This window comes from Syngnathoides biaculeatus, chromosome 13, assembly GCF_019802595.1.
Source record: "Syngnathoides biaculeatus isolate LvHL_M chromosome 13, ASM1980259v1, whole genome shotgun sequence".
Classification (NCBI taxonomy): Eukaryota; Metazoa; Chordata; class Actinopteri; order Syngnathiformes; family Syngnathidae; genus Syngnathoides; species Syngnathoides biaculeatus.
In genome coordinates, this window is record NC_084652.1 from 4,525,025 (window position 1) to 4,544,907 (window position 19,883).

The following is a 19,883-nucleotide window of genomic DNA, read 5'->3' on the forward strand; positions in this document are numbered from 1 at the left end:
TTCATAACAACATGGGTGTTTCATTGTTTACATGCGGATTGGAATTTGATTATTATTATTATTTTTTTATCTATGAGGAAGACCAAACATGCAGTGAAAATTATTTTTTTTTTGTGATGTATTTCCAGACGCCATGCACATTCTGCCATGCAAGAAATCAAAGCGCAGGCGGGCGAGGAGCCAAGGGGCTTGGGGGTGGCGGTGGGGGATTTGGGGGGTGGCGGTGGGGGTGGGGTGGGGGGCAGCCAATCTTGCGCAGACTGCCTGCCTGCAGCCCCAGTGATGCTGCCGCCGCCGCTGCTGCTGCTGCTGCTGCCGCCGCCGCCGCCCCCTAAATGGAGCCCGTGATGTAAATACAAGGATGGCGAGGGCAGCGGACGGAACACGCCGCCTCGTGCGCGCTTGACATCGGATCGTTTCTTCTCGACGTCGACGCGTCTCGCGGACGGAACGCCTTCACGCCTCCATGCCTTTGACTTGATGCTAAAAGACGCGAGAGAAGAGGCTTGTCCCTGAAAAGCAAGACGACGACAACAACAACAGCAACAAAATAGAGACTCGGGATTAAAGCGGGTCATTATGACCTTAGTCGCCTCCAGCGCAAGGAAACCATCGGATTGCGTTCAGGCGGCGGCGTTGTGCTTGCATCTCTTGCTATGGATTGCGTGTGCAGTGTCCGGAGAGGAGCACCAGCACTTCAGCGTCGAGGTAGGGTGCACATAAATATAACAGCTCATTCATACGCGACCCTTCCGTCATCCTCCAATCTCCTCCGGCGGGAATAATAAAAATAAGAATCACAAAAATGGTGAAAATGAAACAACCCGATCTGGAGCACCGATTGCAAAACATGGCCACTCAAGGCTTATTTGCGCGCGTGCACGTAACCCAGATATGGTTGCAATCTTTGCCGGGGCCTGCAACGAATTCCTTGATGATGAAAAGGTGACGGGCCTCAGCGTCGGAGCTGATGGAGCGGATTAGCCCCTTCACACATGCCAGTTGCATAATGGGATTTGTTTATTCCGCCCCATTATTATTTGTTTTTCATCATAAATATCATTTCAGGCCGGATCCGTAATCCTTCCCTCTTCCCGGATTCCAGCATCTATCCCCACCCCCCCCCCCCCCCCCGCCCCTCCTCAAATCAATTTTACGCCTCACTGCTATACATGTGGGAGACGTGTGCCTCGGAATAGACACGGGGTGGGGGTTGTGGTGGGGGACAGCACACGCGCACGCGCGCACACTGGCAGTGAAAGGGGATCATAAACAAGGCAAGGGGACGGACAGATTGTACGTGGAATTTGGGGGGGGGGGTGGTCATTATTCTGATTGGCCGCCCCGAGCAGGGAGGCAGCCGGTTGCCGTGTGAATGGATGCGAGGATGGGTGGAAGGATGGATGGATGGATGGAGGGAGGGATGGATGGATGGAGCATACATCAATAAGATACATATACGGTATCGAGCTCGCATCCAAAATGAAGACGCGTCCTTCTCCGTATTCCGCTTGCTCCAAGGTCCTGGGGGTCCATTTTGATGTACTTTTGAATTTGTCCCATCTATATATCGATCCATCTATTTGATTTACTTTTTGAATTTGTCCCCAACTCATCTATCTATCTATCATCTATCTATCTATCTATCTATCTATCTATATCTATCTATCTATCTATATCTATCTATCTATCTATCTATCTATCTATCTATCTATCTATCTATCTATCTATCTATCTATCTATCTATCTCTATCTATCTATCTATCTATCTATCTATCTATCTATCTATCTATCTATCTATCTATCTATCTATCTATCTATCTATCTATCTATCTATCCATCTATCCATCCATCTATCCATCTATCCATCTATCTATCTATCTATATCTATCTATCTATCTATCCATCTAGTGAGCTAGATAGCTAAATGCTAAATCGAATCGACTCCTAATCAATTGGGTATTTAAGAATTTATCGCCGTGAAACAGAATGATTGTTTTTGCGTATCCGGCGTCAGCCGCCCGCTTCATCTGAAAACAACAAAGCCGTTGTTAGCAGCTGACCCGAGCGCAATCGCGCCTCTCCTATACCGCACAAATCCGTACGTTATTTGCCTCTTGTCAGGGATGGCTGCAAAGGTACGGCTACCTCCCACGCACAGAACCCAAAATGTCGGTCCAGCGCTCGGCCCAAACCATGCACTCGGCCATCGCCGCCATGCAGCAAGCCTACGGCCTCAATGTCACCGGGACGCTGGATGAGAGGACCAAGGAGTGAGTAGACCCACCAGTTGTGTACCCTACGTGCAAATGTCTGTTTGTGTGTGTGTGTGTGTGAGTGAGAAAAATGGACGACATGTTGTCCTCACCCGCCCCCTCACCGTGCAGGTGACGCTCCTTCTTCTCATTTTGCATGACGATGCACCGTTATCACGCTGAGGTGAGACTCGACGCTAATTTTATTGCCTCCGTCTTGTGTTTGTCAATCACGGGTGGCAGCGGAGTTTGCACAAAAGCCGCCGTCGCCGGGCGGTTGGCGACGTGCGGCGTCATTATTCCGTGATACTGTTGATAGATCGCAATTTATATTAAATATGTGAGAGCACCGTGTGAGTTTTATTGCCATATCCAGGTCTAGCCCTCCCCCCCCTGCGATGTTTTTGTCACGTCACAATCACTATTGAAAACTTACAATCACACTACTCGCGCTACACTAAATGAGTGTTGTTGTCAATTTAACGTGCTACTTTTTTTTTCTCTCCATTTTTTTAAATAAATGATCTGCGATTGTCTGGCAACCAGTTCAGGGCGTACCCCGCCTCCTGCCCGTTGACAGTCGGGATAGGCTCCAGCAATCCCCGCGACCCTTGTGAGGATAAACGGCTAAGATAATGGATGGATGGAGGCTTTGATACATGTCAACATGTACCCAATTTTGTTTTGGCAATTGTTTTGATCATGGCACTGTCATTGTATCGGAATACTATTGTTATGATATCGTGATAATATTGCATCGGTATCACATTTTTACTCCTAATGAATAATCTCTTGCGGGTACAATATTGATACACCCATCAAAAATTCATAAATATATTACATTCCCAGGCAAACCGAATGAATTTTAATGCCATATGCACTTATACTACAAGTTTTTCTTTTTGAATTCTTTAGTCATGGCGCAGTTATTGTATAGTTGAACAATTATGATATTTTGACAATATAGTATTGATAGTCACTAAATATGCACATGCGGAAAAGTATTGTTATCCTGACAATATCATACTGGGAGTTACGCTATTGGTTGTTGTGTCTTACATTGATTCATGTCGATGCCATCCAGCCATCCATTTTCTGAGTCGCTTATCCTCACGTGGGTCGTGGGAGCGCTGGAGCTAATCCCAGGTGTCATCGGGCAGGAGGCGGGGTACACCTTGAACTGGTTGCCAGCCAATCGTAGGGGACATAGACACAAACAACCAGTTGCCCTCACGGTCACACCTATGGGCAATTTGGAGTGCCCAATTAATGTTGCATGTTTTTGGGATGTGGGAGGAAACCGGAGTGCCCGGAGAAAACCCACGCAGGTACGGGGAGAACATGCAAACTGCACACAGGCGAAGCTGGGATTTGAACCCTTGTCCTCATAACTGCGAGGCCAACACGCTACAGCTGCGTCACCGTGCAGCCTCTTTTGTTTTCTAACATTTTTTTTTTTTTTAAACTCTTCGCAGCATCACCGCACCGCGAAACTATCGTGATTACACTGCCGCGATAACACCGGGAGGTGAAATCGATTGGACATTCATCGGCGACGGAGCGACTGTCGCGTCCGCCTCGCACAAAAGGCGGAGATCTGTGGCACGAAAGGCTCGAGCATCATCTTCCCGTCTCCTTTCTCTCGTCTGTTTCCAGTTGGATGCAGAAGCCCCGCTGCGGCGTCCCCGACACGCTCAAAAGTGCTTCCAGGTCACGGAGGCGGAGATACGCGCTGACGGGACAGAAGTGGCAGCGTACGCACATCACCTACAGGTGAGGAGAGGCGGGATGAGTTGGCGGCGGCGGGGCGGAGGAAGGGGGGACAGTTGCCGTGGTGACCATTCAGGTTTCGCCGCACTGTCTACAAGGAGGAGGAGGAGGAGTCATGTGTGCCAGTGATGGCTTTTTTTTATCATCAGCACCAATGGTGATCACATGCTCTGTGTTGCCATGGCGACGACTTCAAAATGTCACAAATATAGTCAGCGTCACACTCGCACTGACAAAGCAGTTAACAAAGATGTTTGTGTGCGCGTGTACGACTTATTATTCTCGCGACGTTTTGCTGAACGACCTGCTTGAAAACCTGCTGGCGTTCTCCACTCCTTACATTGTCAAAATAGGTTTGTTACATTTTTCAAATCCATCCGGATGACGACATTCAGATTCATCGCCGAAATGTACATTTTCTTTGCCGCTTATCCCCACGAGGGTCGCGGGGAGTGGTGGAGCCTATCCCAGCTGTCAACGGGGCAGGAGGCGGGGGACACCCTAAACTGGTCGCCAGTCAATCGCAGGGCACATCGAGACAAACAGCCGCACTCATGATCACACCTAGGGGCCCACGCAGGCACGGGGGGAACGCGCAAACTCCACACAGGTGGGTCTGGGATCGAACCCGTGAGGCCAACGCTTTACCAGCTGACCCACCGTGCTGCCTATTCATTCATCAGTCCACAATTAGAGGAATTGTGTGTAACTGAAGGAAGTTCACCACTGTCGCTTTTCTTCCAAGGAGCGACTGTCCTGTAAAGATAAGCGCAAGAGCAGAGCGCATAAGGCTCAATCAGGTAAAAAAAAAAACAAACAAAAAAAAAAAAAAAAAACCTAGCGTGTCAGCTTGAGTCTGACGTAAATCACTGGCACAGGCCAACAGCTCTCGTGATAAATCCACCCTATGTCAAACATCAAACAAGAATGGGGTTTGTGGGAGTACATCAAGGAGGAAGCTGTTGCTGTCTCATAAAAAGAAAATGTTTGAAGTTCACAAAATGTTCTGCGGGCAAATGAAACCAAAGTTAAATTGTTTGGAACACACCACCATAAAAACCTTCTCCCACCTGTGAAGCACCGAGCATCATGGGATGGGCATGCTTTGCAACCTCAGGGCCTGGACAGCTTGCGAACATCAATGGAAAAATGAATGCGGATTTTGCAAAAGGACTCGAGGCCATCTGTTCAACAGTTCTACAGGACAATTCCCCAAAACAGAGAGGCAAACCAACAACTGAATGGGTTCCGAAGACCCAAAAATATGTGTTCTGGATTGGCCCAGTCCGAGTCCTGAGCTCAACACGATTGAGGCGCAGTGGCATGACATAAAGAACGCCATTTATATGAGACATAGTAATGTTACAGAAGGGCAACAAATGTGTACGGAGGAGGTGTACAGTAAGTCCAAAAATTCTCTCAGGTCTTTGCGCACATCTGATCTGCAACTGCAGGAAATGTTTGGTCGAGATTATTGCGGCAACGGGAGGCTCAAGCAGTTGTTAAATCCAAGGGTTCACTTACTTTCTCCTTCCTCTCCTGTGAATGCTGATATACAGTACTATGCTCTTTAAAAACACGAAAAACAGGAAATTAGTCACGTGATACTAGCGTACGTTTGTTCAGACTTGCGATGAAGATGGAGATCAGACTCCATTTTGTGGCCAATTTCTGATGAAATTGAGGAAATTCCAGAGGATTCACAATCGCTTTCTCCTCCTACTGTGAATAAAGTAATCGCTCCCTCCACTTTTAGTATTTTTTTATATCATAACTATCATGTACTGTAGATACAGTATGCGCTGTACTTCGACTTAAAGAGTGTGCGTACTTTCGGAACCTTTATGTGTGAGTGTGCAGCCGTTCTGTTCTATTTGGAGCGTAGAAAATAGCTAGCGGCTCTCTCCCCCCCCCCCCCCCCCCCCCCCTTTTCTTTTTTCTTTTTTTTCTTCCTCCTTTTCATACCCGGCAACAAACAATTTCCACTCCGGTTCCTGACTGCACAATCCCTCATTTCAGCAGAAAATATTCCCACTCTCATCTTATCTCGTCTCCCGATGACGCTCCGGCCTCCTCTTTTTTTTTTTTTTTTTAAAATGGCTTCTGAGAAGGGGGCGATAAACGGGACGGCGGCGGCGAAAATTGACAGGTTTGCGCCGTCGTCGCCGATAACGCCGCCAATTTATTCAAATCCTTCCCTCCCCTAATTTGAACTGATGAGCGCACTCTTCAAATAGAATGTCAATCAGCGCTGAGCCGGTGACTGCGTGTTATTCACCACGACGGGAGGCGAGAGAGAAGATTCCCAATTCCTCGCTGCCTGCCAGGCGCTGATAAAAGAGCGGCGTGTAAAAGTTCAGCCAGCGCTGCCAGCCTTGAAATACTTGCGTCGACTTCTTTTCTCGCTGGCGAAGTCAAAATGTCTCCGCGCGCTGACCTGCGGCGGGTGCGATGGGATTCGTCGGTGCGTTCGGTTTCCATCGACACGCGGGCTTCACTTCAGCTCGGTTCATCGTGGCAACGTGACGTCGTAGCAATGCAGCGGCTACGCCGTCCCTTTCCAGCGACATCAGCAAGTGCCCGACCCCCCCATGCTTGATGATTCTTGTCGTGGGCCACATTGTAGTTACGATTTCCCTCCGAGGGCCGTTATGACCGAAACCATAAAAACCTTTTATCATCTCATCATATTTACACGTGAAATTTATGAACGAGTACTAAGCCAAAAATGCTAGCAATACCTCCATGTTATCATTTATGATGTGACACTTTGAAATTTTTGGACAGATTTTAACAAGAATCATGGGAGTTGAGACACGTGATTCGCCTCCACGGGCCAGATAAAATCATGTAGCGGGCCGGATCGGGACCCCGGGGCTCGAGTTTGACACCCGTGTTCTAGAATATTATCTTGCGTCGTTATCATGCGTTGCAGAAGGGGCGTTAAAACGACAATTTGTCTTCCCCGATCTGCTCGGCGGCCGACGATCATAAACACCGATTCGAGATTTACGATGGCAAATTCTTGCGCATTTGGTCAAGCCACAGATGCCGTGATTGGGACGAGTTATCCATCCATTTTCTTAGCCGCTTATCCTCACAAGGGTCGCGGGGAGCGCCTGAGCCTATCCCAGCTGTCAACAGGCAGGAGGCGGGGTACACTCTGAAATGGTTGCCAGCCAATCATAGGGCACACGGAGACAAACAACACTCGCACTCACAATCACACCTACGGGCAATTTAGAGTATCCAATGAACGTTGCATGTTTTTGGGATGTGGGAGGAAACCGGAGTGCCCACCCAGAAGAAACCCACGCAGTCTCAGGGAGAAAATTCAAACTCCACACAGGCGGGGCCGGGATCGAACCCGGGACCTCAGAACTGTGAGGCCAACGCTTTACCAGCTGATCCACCGGGCCTGGGACGAGTTAGTTTAAAAAAAAAAAAAAAAAAAAAAAAAACACATAAATCTTAAGTGAATACATAGAGAACAGTAGTGTCGTTAACCACAATAACAAATTTGAATGATTAAAAAAAGAAATCCACAAGTATATAAAATGAGGCTAATCGTGAAAAATCAAGCCGTTGTCTCCGCTCTCAAGCGGCTGCGGGTTTTTGTTGGCTGAGCATGTGAAAACAACCGTCAGTCAAAACCCACGACCGGAGATAGCAGCCGCATATGCGTGCCAGACGAAGACAATATTGAAACAATTTGTCATAGTAGTTAGATTTGACGATTATATTTATGGCATTTCCTGCTAATAGCGCTGTTTGAACAATCCTTGCTGTTAGGAATTGGAGTAGCTGCTCGCTGCTGGTCTACAGTGTCACGCTTGAGGTATCAAAACACGAAAATTGGTATATATATATATCATCACTGTACTGAAACTATTGCACTATTTTTCCCATGTGAAATATATTACTTGTGCTAATATGATTCATAGCAAATAGATTACTTCATAAATGACAACATTACAAGATCAGTGCCTCTGCCCCAAATAGTTGCGTGTAAAATGTATTGTAGTATGAGTAGTCATATTTGTAGTAGTCACCATACAAATATTTGCATTTGGTTTGTGGCTATCCATGGACATCTGTGTTTTCCCCCCTCCCCACAGCATCAAAAATGTCACGCCGAAGGTGGGCGCCCGCGAGACCCACGACGCCATCCGCCGGGCGTTCGACGTGTGGCAGGGCGTGACGCCGCTGCGCTTCGAGGCCGTGCCCTACAGCGCCCTGGAGACGGGCCGGCGCGACGTGGACATCACCATCATCTTCGCCTCGGGTTTCCACGGCGACAGCTCGCCCTTCGACGGGGAGGGCGGCTTCCTCGCCCACGCCTACTTCCCGGGGCCCGGCATAGGTGGCGACACCCACTTTGACTCGGACGAGCCTTGGACCCTGGGGAACCCCAACCATGACGGTGAGCCCACGAGCTGCTTGGCGACTTTAAAATACAACCCACCTCAATCCATCCATTTTCTTTGCCGCTTATCCTCACGAGGGTCGCGGGGAGTGCTGGAGCCTATCCCGGCTGTCAACAGGGAGGAGGCGGCGTACGCCCTGAACTGGTTGCCAGCCAATCGCAGGGCACATAGAGACACACAACAGTCGCACTCGGAATCACACCTACGGGCGATTTAGAGTGTCCAATTAATGTTTTTGGGATGTGGGAGGAAACCAGAGTGCCCGGAGAAAACCCACACAGGCACGGGGAGAACACGCAAACGCCACACAGGGGCTGGGATCGAACCCAGGTCCTCAGAACTGTGAGACCAACCCTTTACCAGCTGAGGCACCGTGCCGCCACCAATTAATGTATTCAATATTTTGTGTGTGTGTGTGTTCACAAGACAGCACTAAAGCCCTGGTAGTCATCATTGGTGTCAAGGAAGTACGTTCTCGTGGTTGTGTGTCTTGGAGGAGTTAAGTTTAGCCCGGGTAATTGGTGGAGATCATATGTTTATGTATTTTTTTAAGGGCCATAACATTATTTTTAAGGGTCATAATATAAGATGATTTTGAAATAATATTTAAGTGTTTTGGGGTCCTTATTTGTGGTGTATTTACAGTTTGCACGATTGAAAGAGGAAATATGAAACATTTGTGCTGTGATTTTAGTGTTCAGCAAGTAGCCATCCAGCTAACGTTTGTTTTATATTTCTGTTTTTTAATTTTAATTTTTTAACTGAACAGCATGGTGAACAGGTGGTTAGTTGTGACTCACAATTCTGAGGTTCGGGTTTCGAATGTCGCTGTGGCGTGGGCGACCAGTCCAGTTTTCTTTTCTTTTTCGCAGAATCACAAAAGATGCTTTTTTTTTTGTAACATTGACATTTGATGGGAAATAACGCAAACGATGGCAGCCATCACTTGCAGTTTTCCCGGTATCGGGTCCGCCATTCAGGGTAATTGCTGTTCTGCCTTTTTTTTTTGTCAACCGGAACCAAGAGAACGGATTTCATTATTGAATAAAAGCAAAAAAAACGCCGAGTGTGGGATGCAGAATTTTACGTTGACAAGCGGCGAGAAGGAAAAAAAAAGGGAACAAAAGTGAGCTTGTCGGGAAGACAAAGACAGTATGACAGCGTGAGATGTTCCAGCAGGATAAAAAGAGCATAAAAACAAAATGTATGCAGAAATGTTTGTCGTCATCATGGGTGGGGGCGTATTTCGGGTCCTCCCCATCGCTTCGCATTTGGGAAACGCTTCCCGCTGACGTGCCTCGGACCCAACGTAGCTTTTTCATGGCCTTTAAACAGCAGCACAATTGTAAATGCATGTTGACATGAGTGCTAATGGGAGACCCCCCCTGGTTCGGGAGTTCTGGTGGGATTGTGGCGCAGGGGCCCGGTAGTTGTACCACATGCATGAATAATGGGGTGGGGTGTAACCTTTTAGCTGACGCCCCCCCCCCCCCCCCCCCCCCCCCCGAGTCTGGGAAGACACGTTCGAAAAGGGCAACGATCTCCCAAGGAAGCGTCCAGTCAGACGCGATATGTCGATGTCGCGTGTCTGTCGAAATTGGGTTTGGCGCTGCAAGCTTGCGGGTCGACATCAAACACACCGAATTTTTAAAAATCTCACATCATCTTCAATTTCAGATGCTTTATGTTTTGCAATAACTTTTCTTACACATTGTTGCCCGACACAGCAGCTGGGAATCCCTCATTCTGCATTCCACATGACGTTCACATCACCCATCCATTTTCTTAGCTGCTTATCCTCACAAGGGTGGCGGGGAGCGCTGGAGCCTATCCCGGCTGTCAACGGGCAGGAGGCGGGGTACAACCTGAACTTGTCGCCAGCCAATCACAGGGCACATAGAGACAGACAGCCAATCAAACTCACAATCACACCTACGGGCAATTTAGAGTGTCCAATTAACGTTGCATGTTTTTGGGATGTGGGAGGAAACCACCGGAGAAAACTCACGCAGGCACGGGGAGAACGTGCAAACGCCACACAGGCGGGTTCGGAATTGAACCCGGGACCTCAGAACTGTGAGGCCAACGCTTTACACCTTAACCACCGTGCCGCCCATTCACATCGTGCACGCAGCAATTTTTTTTTTGTTGTTGTTCAAGTGCGCATGTTATGCAAAATTGACATTTCTAATCACATTTTTGGGACTTCCTGCATCAAAAATAAAATTGAAAATGTTTTGCGGACTACATTTTCAATAACGTGTCAGTGAAACATAAATGATGGTTCTAAATTTTGTTGGATGTGTGGAGTTTCTCCACACATGACCTGGAAAATTGAGCTCGACACGAAAATATGTCTTACAGCACGACGCCCAGAATTTTGTCCGATACCGTTAAACATTTGGAAGGTGATAATAAAGGTAGATACGTGGAAAAATGAGAGACACTTGGCATAGGGGACCCATCGTTAATGCCGAAAATCGATGTTTTCACCGATAAGAAATTGGACTGTTAAACCGCTTGCGCTTGTCTTGGACAACTGGATCTACACATGGCTCTGGTGAGTAAGTCGGCGAGACTTACACGAAAGAGTTTGACAGCGTAGAAAAGTCTGAACGCATACGAATACTTCCTTGCTGGATCTGTTCTCAACGGGGAGACGGCTTGTGAATGCGGAAGCGTGCTCGGCAACACGTTAACGTTTGCCGAAATCCAACGATCTTTTCGGCTCGTATTCAATACAAATACCAATATTCAAATAAATGACACAAACTCGCATTCATTACCTATGATTGGGAAAAAAAATGAAGTAAGACGGCGTCGTCTCCAACGTACACGGAAGCGTGTTGCGGCCACATGTTAAACATCTCCGTGACAGATTTTTTGTTTTTTTTAAATATGCGTTGTTCTCAAACGAGTCCAATGCTCCGGTTCGATGTCCCTCACACTTTCGAGTTTCTTTTTTGACCGGCAAAATGGTGCCGTGAAAACGGTGACGAAATTTCCACGAGCTTTATAGGCTGGGTGAAGATCCGCCATTTTCCAAGATTTTGACGACTTGATGCTGCGTCCACGAGTGAAAACACAAAAAAGGGACAGGGCCCATCCGCAACTAATTGACCCCCCCCCCCCAATATTAAGTTTAAAACATAAAAATAGCACAAATTACGACCCCAAAGACACTTTCTGTATCATTTCTCACCCATTTTACAACATTAGCCTTAAAAATAAAAGCTCGGTGCAGCGCAAGCGTTCTCGCGTCATCCTGCGAACGAGCCGTCAAATCGCCGCGCGTTTATGTGCAAAGTGCAGTTTTTCCAGCGCATTCACACGCGTTTGTGTGCGTGTGAAATATGATCACAAATCGTCATTCTCAGCGACAGGAGGAACACACTGACCCAATTCGGGTCATTACGCGTGCACAGTCGCTCCGTCTCTCGTCATTTTCGCGCCTTCCCACCACACTTTTTTTTTTTCTCCCTGTGTTGTGGGGAAAAAAAAAAAAAAAAAAAATCAGCTCGACCCGAGCCGTGAACACGTCTGCGTTTATCCGGGCGGACGCGAGCCGGCTGGAGGCCTTTCCATAATGCATAAAATAGAGGGCGGCTTTGATAGCATACAGCTGAGGAAGTCATTAAAAGAAAAAAAATAATAATGAAATTGTTTAAATGGGACAAAGAAAACCGCAACTGAGGCTTCCTGAGGACAATTCGGGTCGCTGCAAGCTTGCACGGCCAATCAGGAAGACCCGAATCGTCCAATAGAACCTTTCCGTCCTTCTTAATCATCATTGGTCCGTTTTTTGTTAGGGAATGACCTGTTCTTGGTCGCCGTGCACGAGCTGGGCCACGCCCTGGGCCTGGAACACTCCAACGACCCCACCGCCATCATGGCGCCGTTCTACCAGTACATGGACACCGAGAACTTCAAACTACCTCACGACGACCTGCAGGGCATCCAGAAGATCTACGGTAACTACTTTGTTCGGGTGAAAACGTTGCAGGACGGGAAAAATATGTATAGCAGGATGTCGTCCGCATATCGGGAGAAAATAAATTCATGTGTGGCAAATATTATTTTCAATTTTATTTCACATATTAATAAATGACAAGACTTTTTTTCCACATGGTTTCTCATTAATGTAATTTTACATTGATAATGGTATTTAATTTAAGATAATTTATTTTAAAGAAATTTAGACTATTATATTTTGATTTGTTTTTCAATCCTTTTGTTTTTTTGAATTCTCAACTATTATTATCTAAATGTTTAATTTTCCAATTGTTTCTGTTTTTAATCTAGAGTTGTTTTCTTTATTTCTGACACTATAAATGATTATTTTTATCGACAAAGCAGTACGACAAAATTTCTTAGATGAATCTGTGAAGCAATAACTAAGTCGATAAAAAAATATATTTAAATATCTAATTGTAAAACGTTATAATGAAATGTTAAAAATTAAGTTTACATTTGTACACTTATACAGTGGTACCTCTACTTACAAAATTAATGTTGTTTTGTAATGTGAATTTTTCGTAAGCAGAAGCAGCCCAATCGGTTCCGTTTCATATCCTGAATTTTCCTTTGTAACAAGACACAATGTTTTTCCAGCGAGGTGTTTCATAACGTGAATTTTACATGACAAGAGATGTTCATAAGTAGAGGTATGACTGTATTCATTATTTTTAAATATTCAAAACATTTTAATAGGTTTCATTTTCTCAATCGTATTTAGAGCCAATAGAGGAGCGCAAAACCATTCCTTTTGACCGTTTTTTTTTTCTTTAGGTCCACCCGACAGAGCCCCGCAGCCGACCAGGCCGCCGCCCACGGCCCCGCCTCCTCGCTTCCACCTCCCCTCGGACCCCCGCAAGCACGACCGCCACGCCAGGCCGCATCGCCCGCCGCAGGGGGCCAAGCCGTCCAACCCCAACTCCAAGCCCAACATCTGCGACGGCGGCTTCAACACGCTGGCCATCCTGCGCCAGGAACTTTTTGTCTTCAAGGTAAAAGCGGCACAGCGACGAGCGATCAGAATGGCGACGATGTTGATTATCCGAATGTGTTATCCCTAGGACCAATGGTTTTGGAGGGTGCGGGACAACTCTGTGGTCCCTGGATACCCCATGCAGATCAATTACTTCTGGAAAGGCCTGCCTGCCAAAATCGACGCCGTCTACGAAAACAGCGAAGGAAAATTTGTATTCTTCAAAGGTAACAAAAGACTACTGGTTGATTTTAAGCAACGGTTGACAAATAGTAGTCGCAAAACCTATAAAAAAAAAAACAATAAAGACTACAACTAAATATTAGCTACGGCGGTGTCTTGAGCAAGTAGTCCGTCTATGGCATTTTGGGGATAGCATTAACCCTCTCTGGACCAAATAAAATTTTGCAGAGAGAAAAATCTGCTACTTTCAGAAAATGATACACTGGACTGAAAAATTTTGGATGATATTAAACCTGCAAATTTGCAAACCCTGTCCGGGAAGTATTTTGCTAAACTGCACACTGCGCAATTCTCTTTGTTTTATGTATAGTTTGACAGTAAACATCCGCTGGGAGTGGAATTGAAGTTAACGGCCAGCACGCAGCATTCTTCAATTTTCGCTCACCAGTACCAGCAAAAAATATTAATAATAGTAATCGGCCCAGTGAAGACTCACGGCTGGAGAAACTCGCAAATCGGCTCGCTGGTATCTCAGCACCATCTGGTGGAGTTTGAGGCAGATTTGAGACATTTTACACTACTCTTACACCTATGTGTAATTGCTGAGAACGCGTACTAATGTTCCATAGATGTGCTAAAAAAAAAAAAAAAAAATGGATAAGATTTACCGAACATAAGACTTGCACGTCTCGCGCAGTCGCACATCCGTCGGGCGGATTAACATGACAGCTGTCGCCCACTCGGGCCGGCCTGCGTTTTTATTCCGTCGTCTTCGCCTCCGCCGGAACGAGTTCAACGACGACGGGGGAGGGTCGCCTCACGCTCGCCGTGCTCGCCCTCAGGTAACCGCTTCTGGGTGTTCAAGGACACCACCCTGCAGCCGTCCTACCCTCAAGACATCTCGCTGTTCGGCAGCGGCATGCCCACGCAGAACATCGAGACGGCCGTGTGGTGGGAGGACGTGGCCAAGACTTACTTCTTCAAAGGAGACAGGTGAGGGGGTGGGGGGCATTTCTCCCATTTGCCGGACATGACTCATTTTGCAAATTCAAAGTTGAGCCTTTCTTCAATTTTATAGGAAATTCTCAGGAACCCCCCCCCCCCCCTGGCTTTTGGAGGCGGGAATGAACATTTGCTATCTGTCCAATTTTTATGTTAAAAGAGCCACTAAAGTTCATGAACGGTATCAAACAATAACATTTTTGCAGCTTAAGCACGCAGTGACTTTAAATCAAGTAGGAAAAAAAAAAAAAATCCAACGAAAAGCCATGATCGACTGTTGTACGCCGTGTCCCACTAAATTTGGGACAAAACAATAAACAACAAGAGTGATGCTTTGGCTCCTTCTGAAATAAAATACAATCCACGTATTTATGACACGATGAAAAAAATATACAAATATATATACCGTAATTCCCGGCCTACAGAGCCCACCTGGTTATAAGCCCCACCAGGTACATTTCTAAAGGAAATACCATTTGGTACATACATACGAGCTCTCTACAAAGAAAGACGGTACACAGAAAGAGTTTAACGCTAGCGCGGCGCTAACACCAGCATGGCGCTAACGCTAACGCCAGCGCGATGCTGACAGTGCCGGTTCAAAAAAACAAAAAAAATGTACCAGAAAAAAAAATTACTAAGACACGGCAGTAACACAGCAGCAAGACGCTAGCACAGTGCTAACGCTAGTGCAGCACTAACATGGCTGGCAAAAGTCACTTCCTCGGCACATATATTCCACCGGTCTCACTCTTACCCTTACCGCTCGAGTGCCGTTAGAAAAAAAAAATGCACAAATTATCCGCATCACCGCATAAACCGCAGGGTTGAAAGCGTGTGGAAAAAAAAAATCACGTCTTGTAGGCCGGAAATTATAATATATATATATATATATATAAACGTAATGCACTGTAATTGATTTGGGAGATTTTTTTTATTTTATTTTTTTTCGTATGGCCCATATACAAATTATATGTATACATTAAAATACAGTTTTAGTATGATTTACTCCAAAAAGCAATGAAGTAAGAAAATGACAAATAACAGTTAAGTTTTTAAATTTGACTTAAAAGTGTAATCTTGAAAAAAAAAATATATATATATATTCATCCATCTTTGTCATGTCATCCCATGATTGCCACGCATGTAATGAATTCAAAGCTAAGCTTGCGTAACCCTCACAACTGTCGGGAATTAGTCACGCATAATTTATTATCGTCTATATTTTCCGTGAAAACCACATGTCTGCAAAACACATCCAATCAAATTTTTCACACATTTCCAAAGGCAGATGTGAGGACTGTTGGGCGCTGTTGGATATTTTTTTTTTTTTTTGTGAAAGTCATCAATGAGGGAAAATATTTTTTTCAGAAATCCCTGTAGATAAACAACTGATAAGACCAGAGCCGAGTGATGAAAAATGATCAAATTAGGCCCGATTATCGGTACGTGTGCACCCTGCTTAATTGTTGCCTTTCACGTCACCTTCAGTCCCTGGCTCGGCTGAAGAATTTGTCAATATGAATATTGGATGGGTTTAACTTTTACGATAGTATGTTGTTCATTTTCAAAGCAGATTAAGTTAAAAAAAAAAAAAAAAAAAAAAAAAAAAAAAAACTTCACACATCCAACACCAAAGGTTAATTGGTAATCCGTTAATCAGGCCTTGGCGGTCTTTGGAAGAAAGGAAAACTGTTTTGGCCCAATTATCGTTGTGTGTGCGTGTGTATATACCCTGCTTAATTGCCATAAATTCATTTCACAGGACGGCTGAGCCCAAATCGATACTGACCGTCCACACACATAAAAACTTGTCATTGTAATCACTTAACATGTTTAACATTTACGATTGTCAACCATTTTCCAAACGATCAGGAAGAAATAAAAAAATCGTTCCAACAGAACAGAACAGGACAGGACAGGAACAGGAACAGGACAGGAACAGGACAGTCGGCCCTTTTCTGAATGGGATCACAAAGGACGGAAAATGCTCAAATTTGGGCTGATTTTCGGTACTCGTGTGCGTGGGGTTCTCTCTGAGCTCGCGTCTTCCCCGCAGCCGAACATGAACGGGCACCAGTTGCCTCCCAAAATGTAAACCTCACAACTTGCCAGCGCGGCGCTGTGACATATTTGTGCAGCTGTCACCGTTAATCATCTCCGGCGGGGGTCAACAAGAGGGGAGAGCGGCGCCGACGACTTGCTTTGTCACCATTACTGTTGCAACGGGTGCGTTGCGTGGAAATGTTCTTTATCTGATCGCATCATATTTTCCTTGGTGTTTGGTGCTACTTCCAATCACATGTAATTTTTTGATTTGACGAGTTTCGACCAAACCAAGTCTAAAACCAAGCTTGCCAAAAATCGACTCCTGATATGTGACTCAAACCTCTGCTATACTGCATTTTTTTTTAAACCGCAAAAACATGGCACGCTTGTCAATGTAAGACGACGATAGCTGCAAAGAATGGGAAACAGGAAAGATTCTTGTAGATTTCCACGCAAATGTTCACCTACTCTAGTGGTTGGGTGAGGGTTGTCGCCACGGCCACCGACTGCTAAGGTCTCACTTCTGTTCCGAACCCAGAAATGTGTTTTGTTGCTCTTTGTTTTGTTCAATATCGTTGAATGAAAGCTCGTTTGCATTTTTGATCGGCTGTTACGTCTGCGATGTTGTGACGGCGTGTACCGGAAATTCCAGTTTTGTAAATCGTGGCAAAACTGTTTAACCGAACCCCCGTGACAGTGCCATTGTTTTAGGCCACGTCGCTTGGGCGAGTAAAGCCTCTAAAATTTACCGAATTCACAGGATCTCGATAAATATGGCCTAGAGTGTCAGGAGATAAAACTTTTTGCTCGCGTTGAGCGTTGCGTTTGTGTGTCGTCTCCCAGGTACTGGCGGTACAATGAAGACATGAGAACCATGGATCCGGGTTATCCCAAGCCCATCACCATCTGGAAGGGCATCCCCGACTCTCCCCAGGGGGCCTTCGTGGACAAAGCCAACGGTACCGTGGCCGGCTCGACTAAACCCCATTAGGGAGGGATCGGCGTGGCGCACGGTCGCCGCCGTGGTTTCAAATCCGCTTTGAGAGCGTGACGGCAACCGCCCGCCATAGAAGCCGCGGTTTCGGCGCGCGGTGATTGAGCGTCGTGTGAGCTTTGACCTGACGTGTGCCGTCAACGGCAACTAGTTGCGACGGCGTAACTGTACTGGAAACGTACATTTTGAAATGGACCCTGAACGTCTCACCGTGAGGCAGCAATGTGATCCTCTGGAACCAATCAGCCAAAATCAACATATATGATGTCCCATTTTTAATAAGTGGATTGGATTTCGAATTCAATTTACTTTGAATTTTTTTTATCTTTTCATTTCTACCCAGACTGCATTATTTTTTCCAAATTTCTTAAAGTAGCCATTATGACTTGACAGTAAGACGTTAGTAAAAAAACTGTGAAAAAAAAAACTGTTTTATGTCAGATCTTGTGCATCGAATGCAATTTACAATAATCCATCCATCCATCCATAATCTTTGCCGCTTATCCTCACGAGGGTCACGGGGAGTGCTGGAGCCTATCCCGGCTGTCAACGGGCAGGAGGCGGGGTACACCCTGAACCGGTTGCCAGCCAATCACAGGGCACAGGGAGACAAACAGCCGGACTCACAATCACACCTAGGGACAATTTAGAGGGAATTACATTTTTTAAAAAAAACATTGCTGTGGGAAGAAACCCACGCAGGCACGGGGAGAACATGCAAACTCCACACATGCGGGTCCGGGATTGAACCCGGGACCTCAGAACTGTGAGGCCAACGCTTTACCAGCTGATCCACCAGCGCTCACCATTTTAGAATAATAAATGAAAAAAAAAAATAAAACATTGTATATGAGGAAAACACAAAAATCAAGAGAAGGCCCAACTTTACACGTGTTAGCAGTTAGCAAACGCGAGGAAATTGCGTGCTGCTGTCAAATTCTGCCTGAAATTTGATAAATGGTTTTGAAATGATCCCTCCCTCTGTCCGTGCAGGCTTCACATACTTTTACAAGGGTAAAGAGTACTGGAAGTTCAACAACCAGCTGCTCCGCGTGGAGCCGGGCTACCCGCGCTCCATCCTGCGCGACTTCATGGGCTGCGACGGCCTCCCCCCGGACCCGGATTGGGACTGGAGCCCGCCGGCGGCCGAGGAGCGCCACTACGACGGCGGGGGCGGCGGCGGCGACGCAGACGTGGTCATCAAACTGGACAGCGCGGGCGGCACGGAGAAGGCGGTGGCCATCGCCATCCCCTGCGTGCTGGCGCTGTGCATGATGGTCCTGCTGTACACCGTGTTCCAGTTTCGCAGGAAGAGCACGCAGCGCCACATACTGTACTGCAAGCGCTCCATGCAGGAGTGGGTGTGAGGAAGGACATCGAGAACTGCGCTCAAAGAGGGAGACTGGAGGCGGTCCGGAGGCCATATCGCATAAGTCCTGTGTATTTATCCACTTGGACTCTTTTCTCTAACAAACTCAAATGGAGCGAGTGCGACTCGAGCTCCTGTATGTAAGTGGACCTTTTTGTTTGTTTTGTTTTTTTTGAGGTTTTTTTTTTTTTTTGGCCTTCCTCTCGTCTGCACACTTGCTTGAAGAAACCCCCCTCCCCCCCCCGAGCACCGACCAATTAGATTTAAGCTTTTGTTCTCAATGAAATCACCCTGAGCTGTGCTTTCTTTTTTAAAAAACAAAAAACAAACAAAAACAAAAAACATGAAATTGTGTGACAGACAATATGGTACACACACACACACACACACAAAAATGGTGTGGACCTTTTCTTCCAAAGAGGATGTCGGCTCATTTTCTTTCCTCACTTTTTTTGGTCACACGTTCAATGTTTTTTTATTTTTTTGTCTCATAATTTGTGAAGATAGCAGGCAGTGTATAAAGAAAGCTTATGCGAAAAAAACAAAAACAAAAACATGAAATTGTGTGACAGACAATATGGTACACACACACACACAACACACACACACACACACACACACACACACACAAAAATGGTGTGGACCTTTTCTTCCAAAGAGGATGTCGGCTCATTTTCTTTCCTCACTTTTTTTGGTCACACGTTCAATGTTTTTTTATTTTTTTGTCTCATAATTTGTGAAGATAGCAGGCAGTGTATAAAGAAAGCTTATGCGAAAAAAACAAAAACAAAAAAAACAACCATGAACTCAGCCAGCTTGAGACATTTTTGCTTATTTTTTTTTCATA

At 46.0% G+C, this 19,883-nt stretch overlaps 1 protein-coding gene across 1 annotated transcript; it reads left to right on the plus strand.

Annotated features, from left to right (window-relative positions):
- The first annotated feature begins 558 nt into the window (after positions 1-558).
- Positions 559-19,034, plus strand: mmp16b (matrix metallopeptidase 16b (membrane-inserted)). Its single transcript, XM_061839776.1, has 10 exons — positions 559-708; positions 2,125-2,273; positions 3,912-4,028; positions 8,144-8,448; positions 12,262-12,423; positions 13,241-13,458; positions 13,528-13,666; positions 14,465-14,615; positions 17,517-17,632; positions 18,661-19,034. Exons 1-10 carry the CDS (start codon positions 580-582, stop codon positions 19,032-19,034), a joined length of 1,860 nt encoding a protein of 619 aa, XP_061695760.1. The 5' UTR covers positions 559-579.
- Positions 19,035-19,883: the final 849 nt, after the last annotated feature.

Bases quoted from the DNA above. Each gene is read 5' to 3' on its own strand.
- mmp16b (XM_061839776.1), top strand. From the start codon at position 580: ATGACCTTAGTCGCCTCCAGCGCAAGGAAACCATCGGATTGCGTTCAG. The intron at 709-2,124 runs GTAGGGTGCACA...GCCTCTTGTCAG, and splicing joins ACCAGCACTTCAGCGTCGAG to GGATGGCTGCAAAGGTACGG. The intron at 14,616-17,516 runs GTGAGGGGGTGG...GTCGTCTCCCAG, and splicing joins TACTTCTTCAAAGGAGACAG to GTACTGGCGGTACAATGAAG.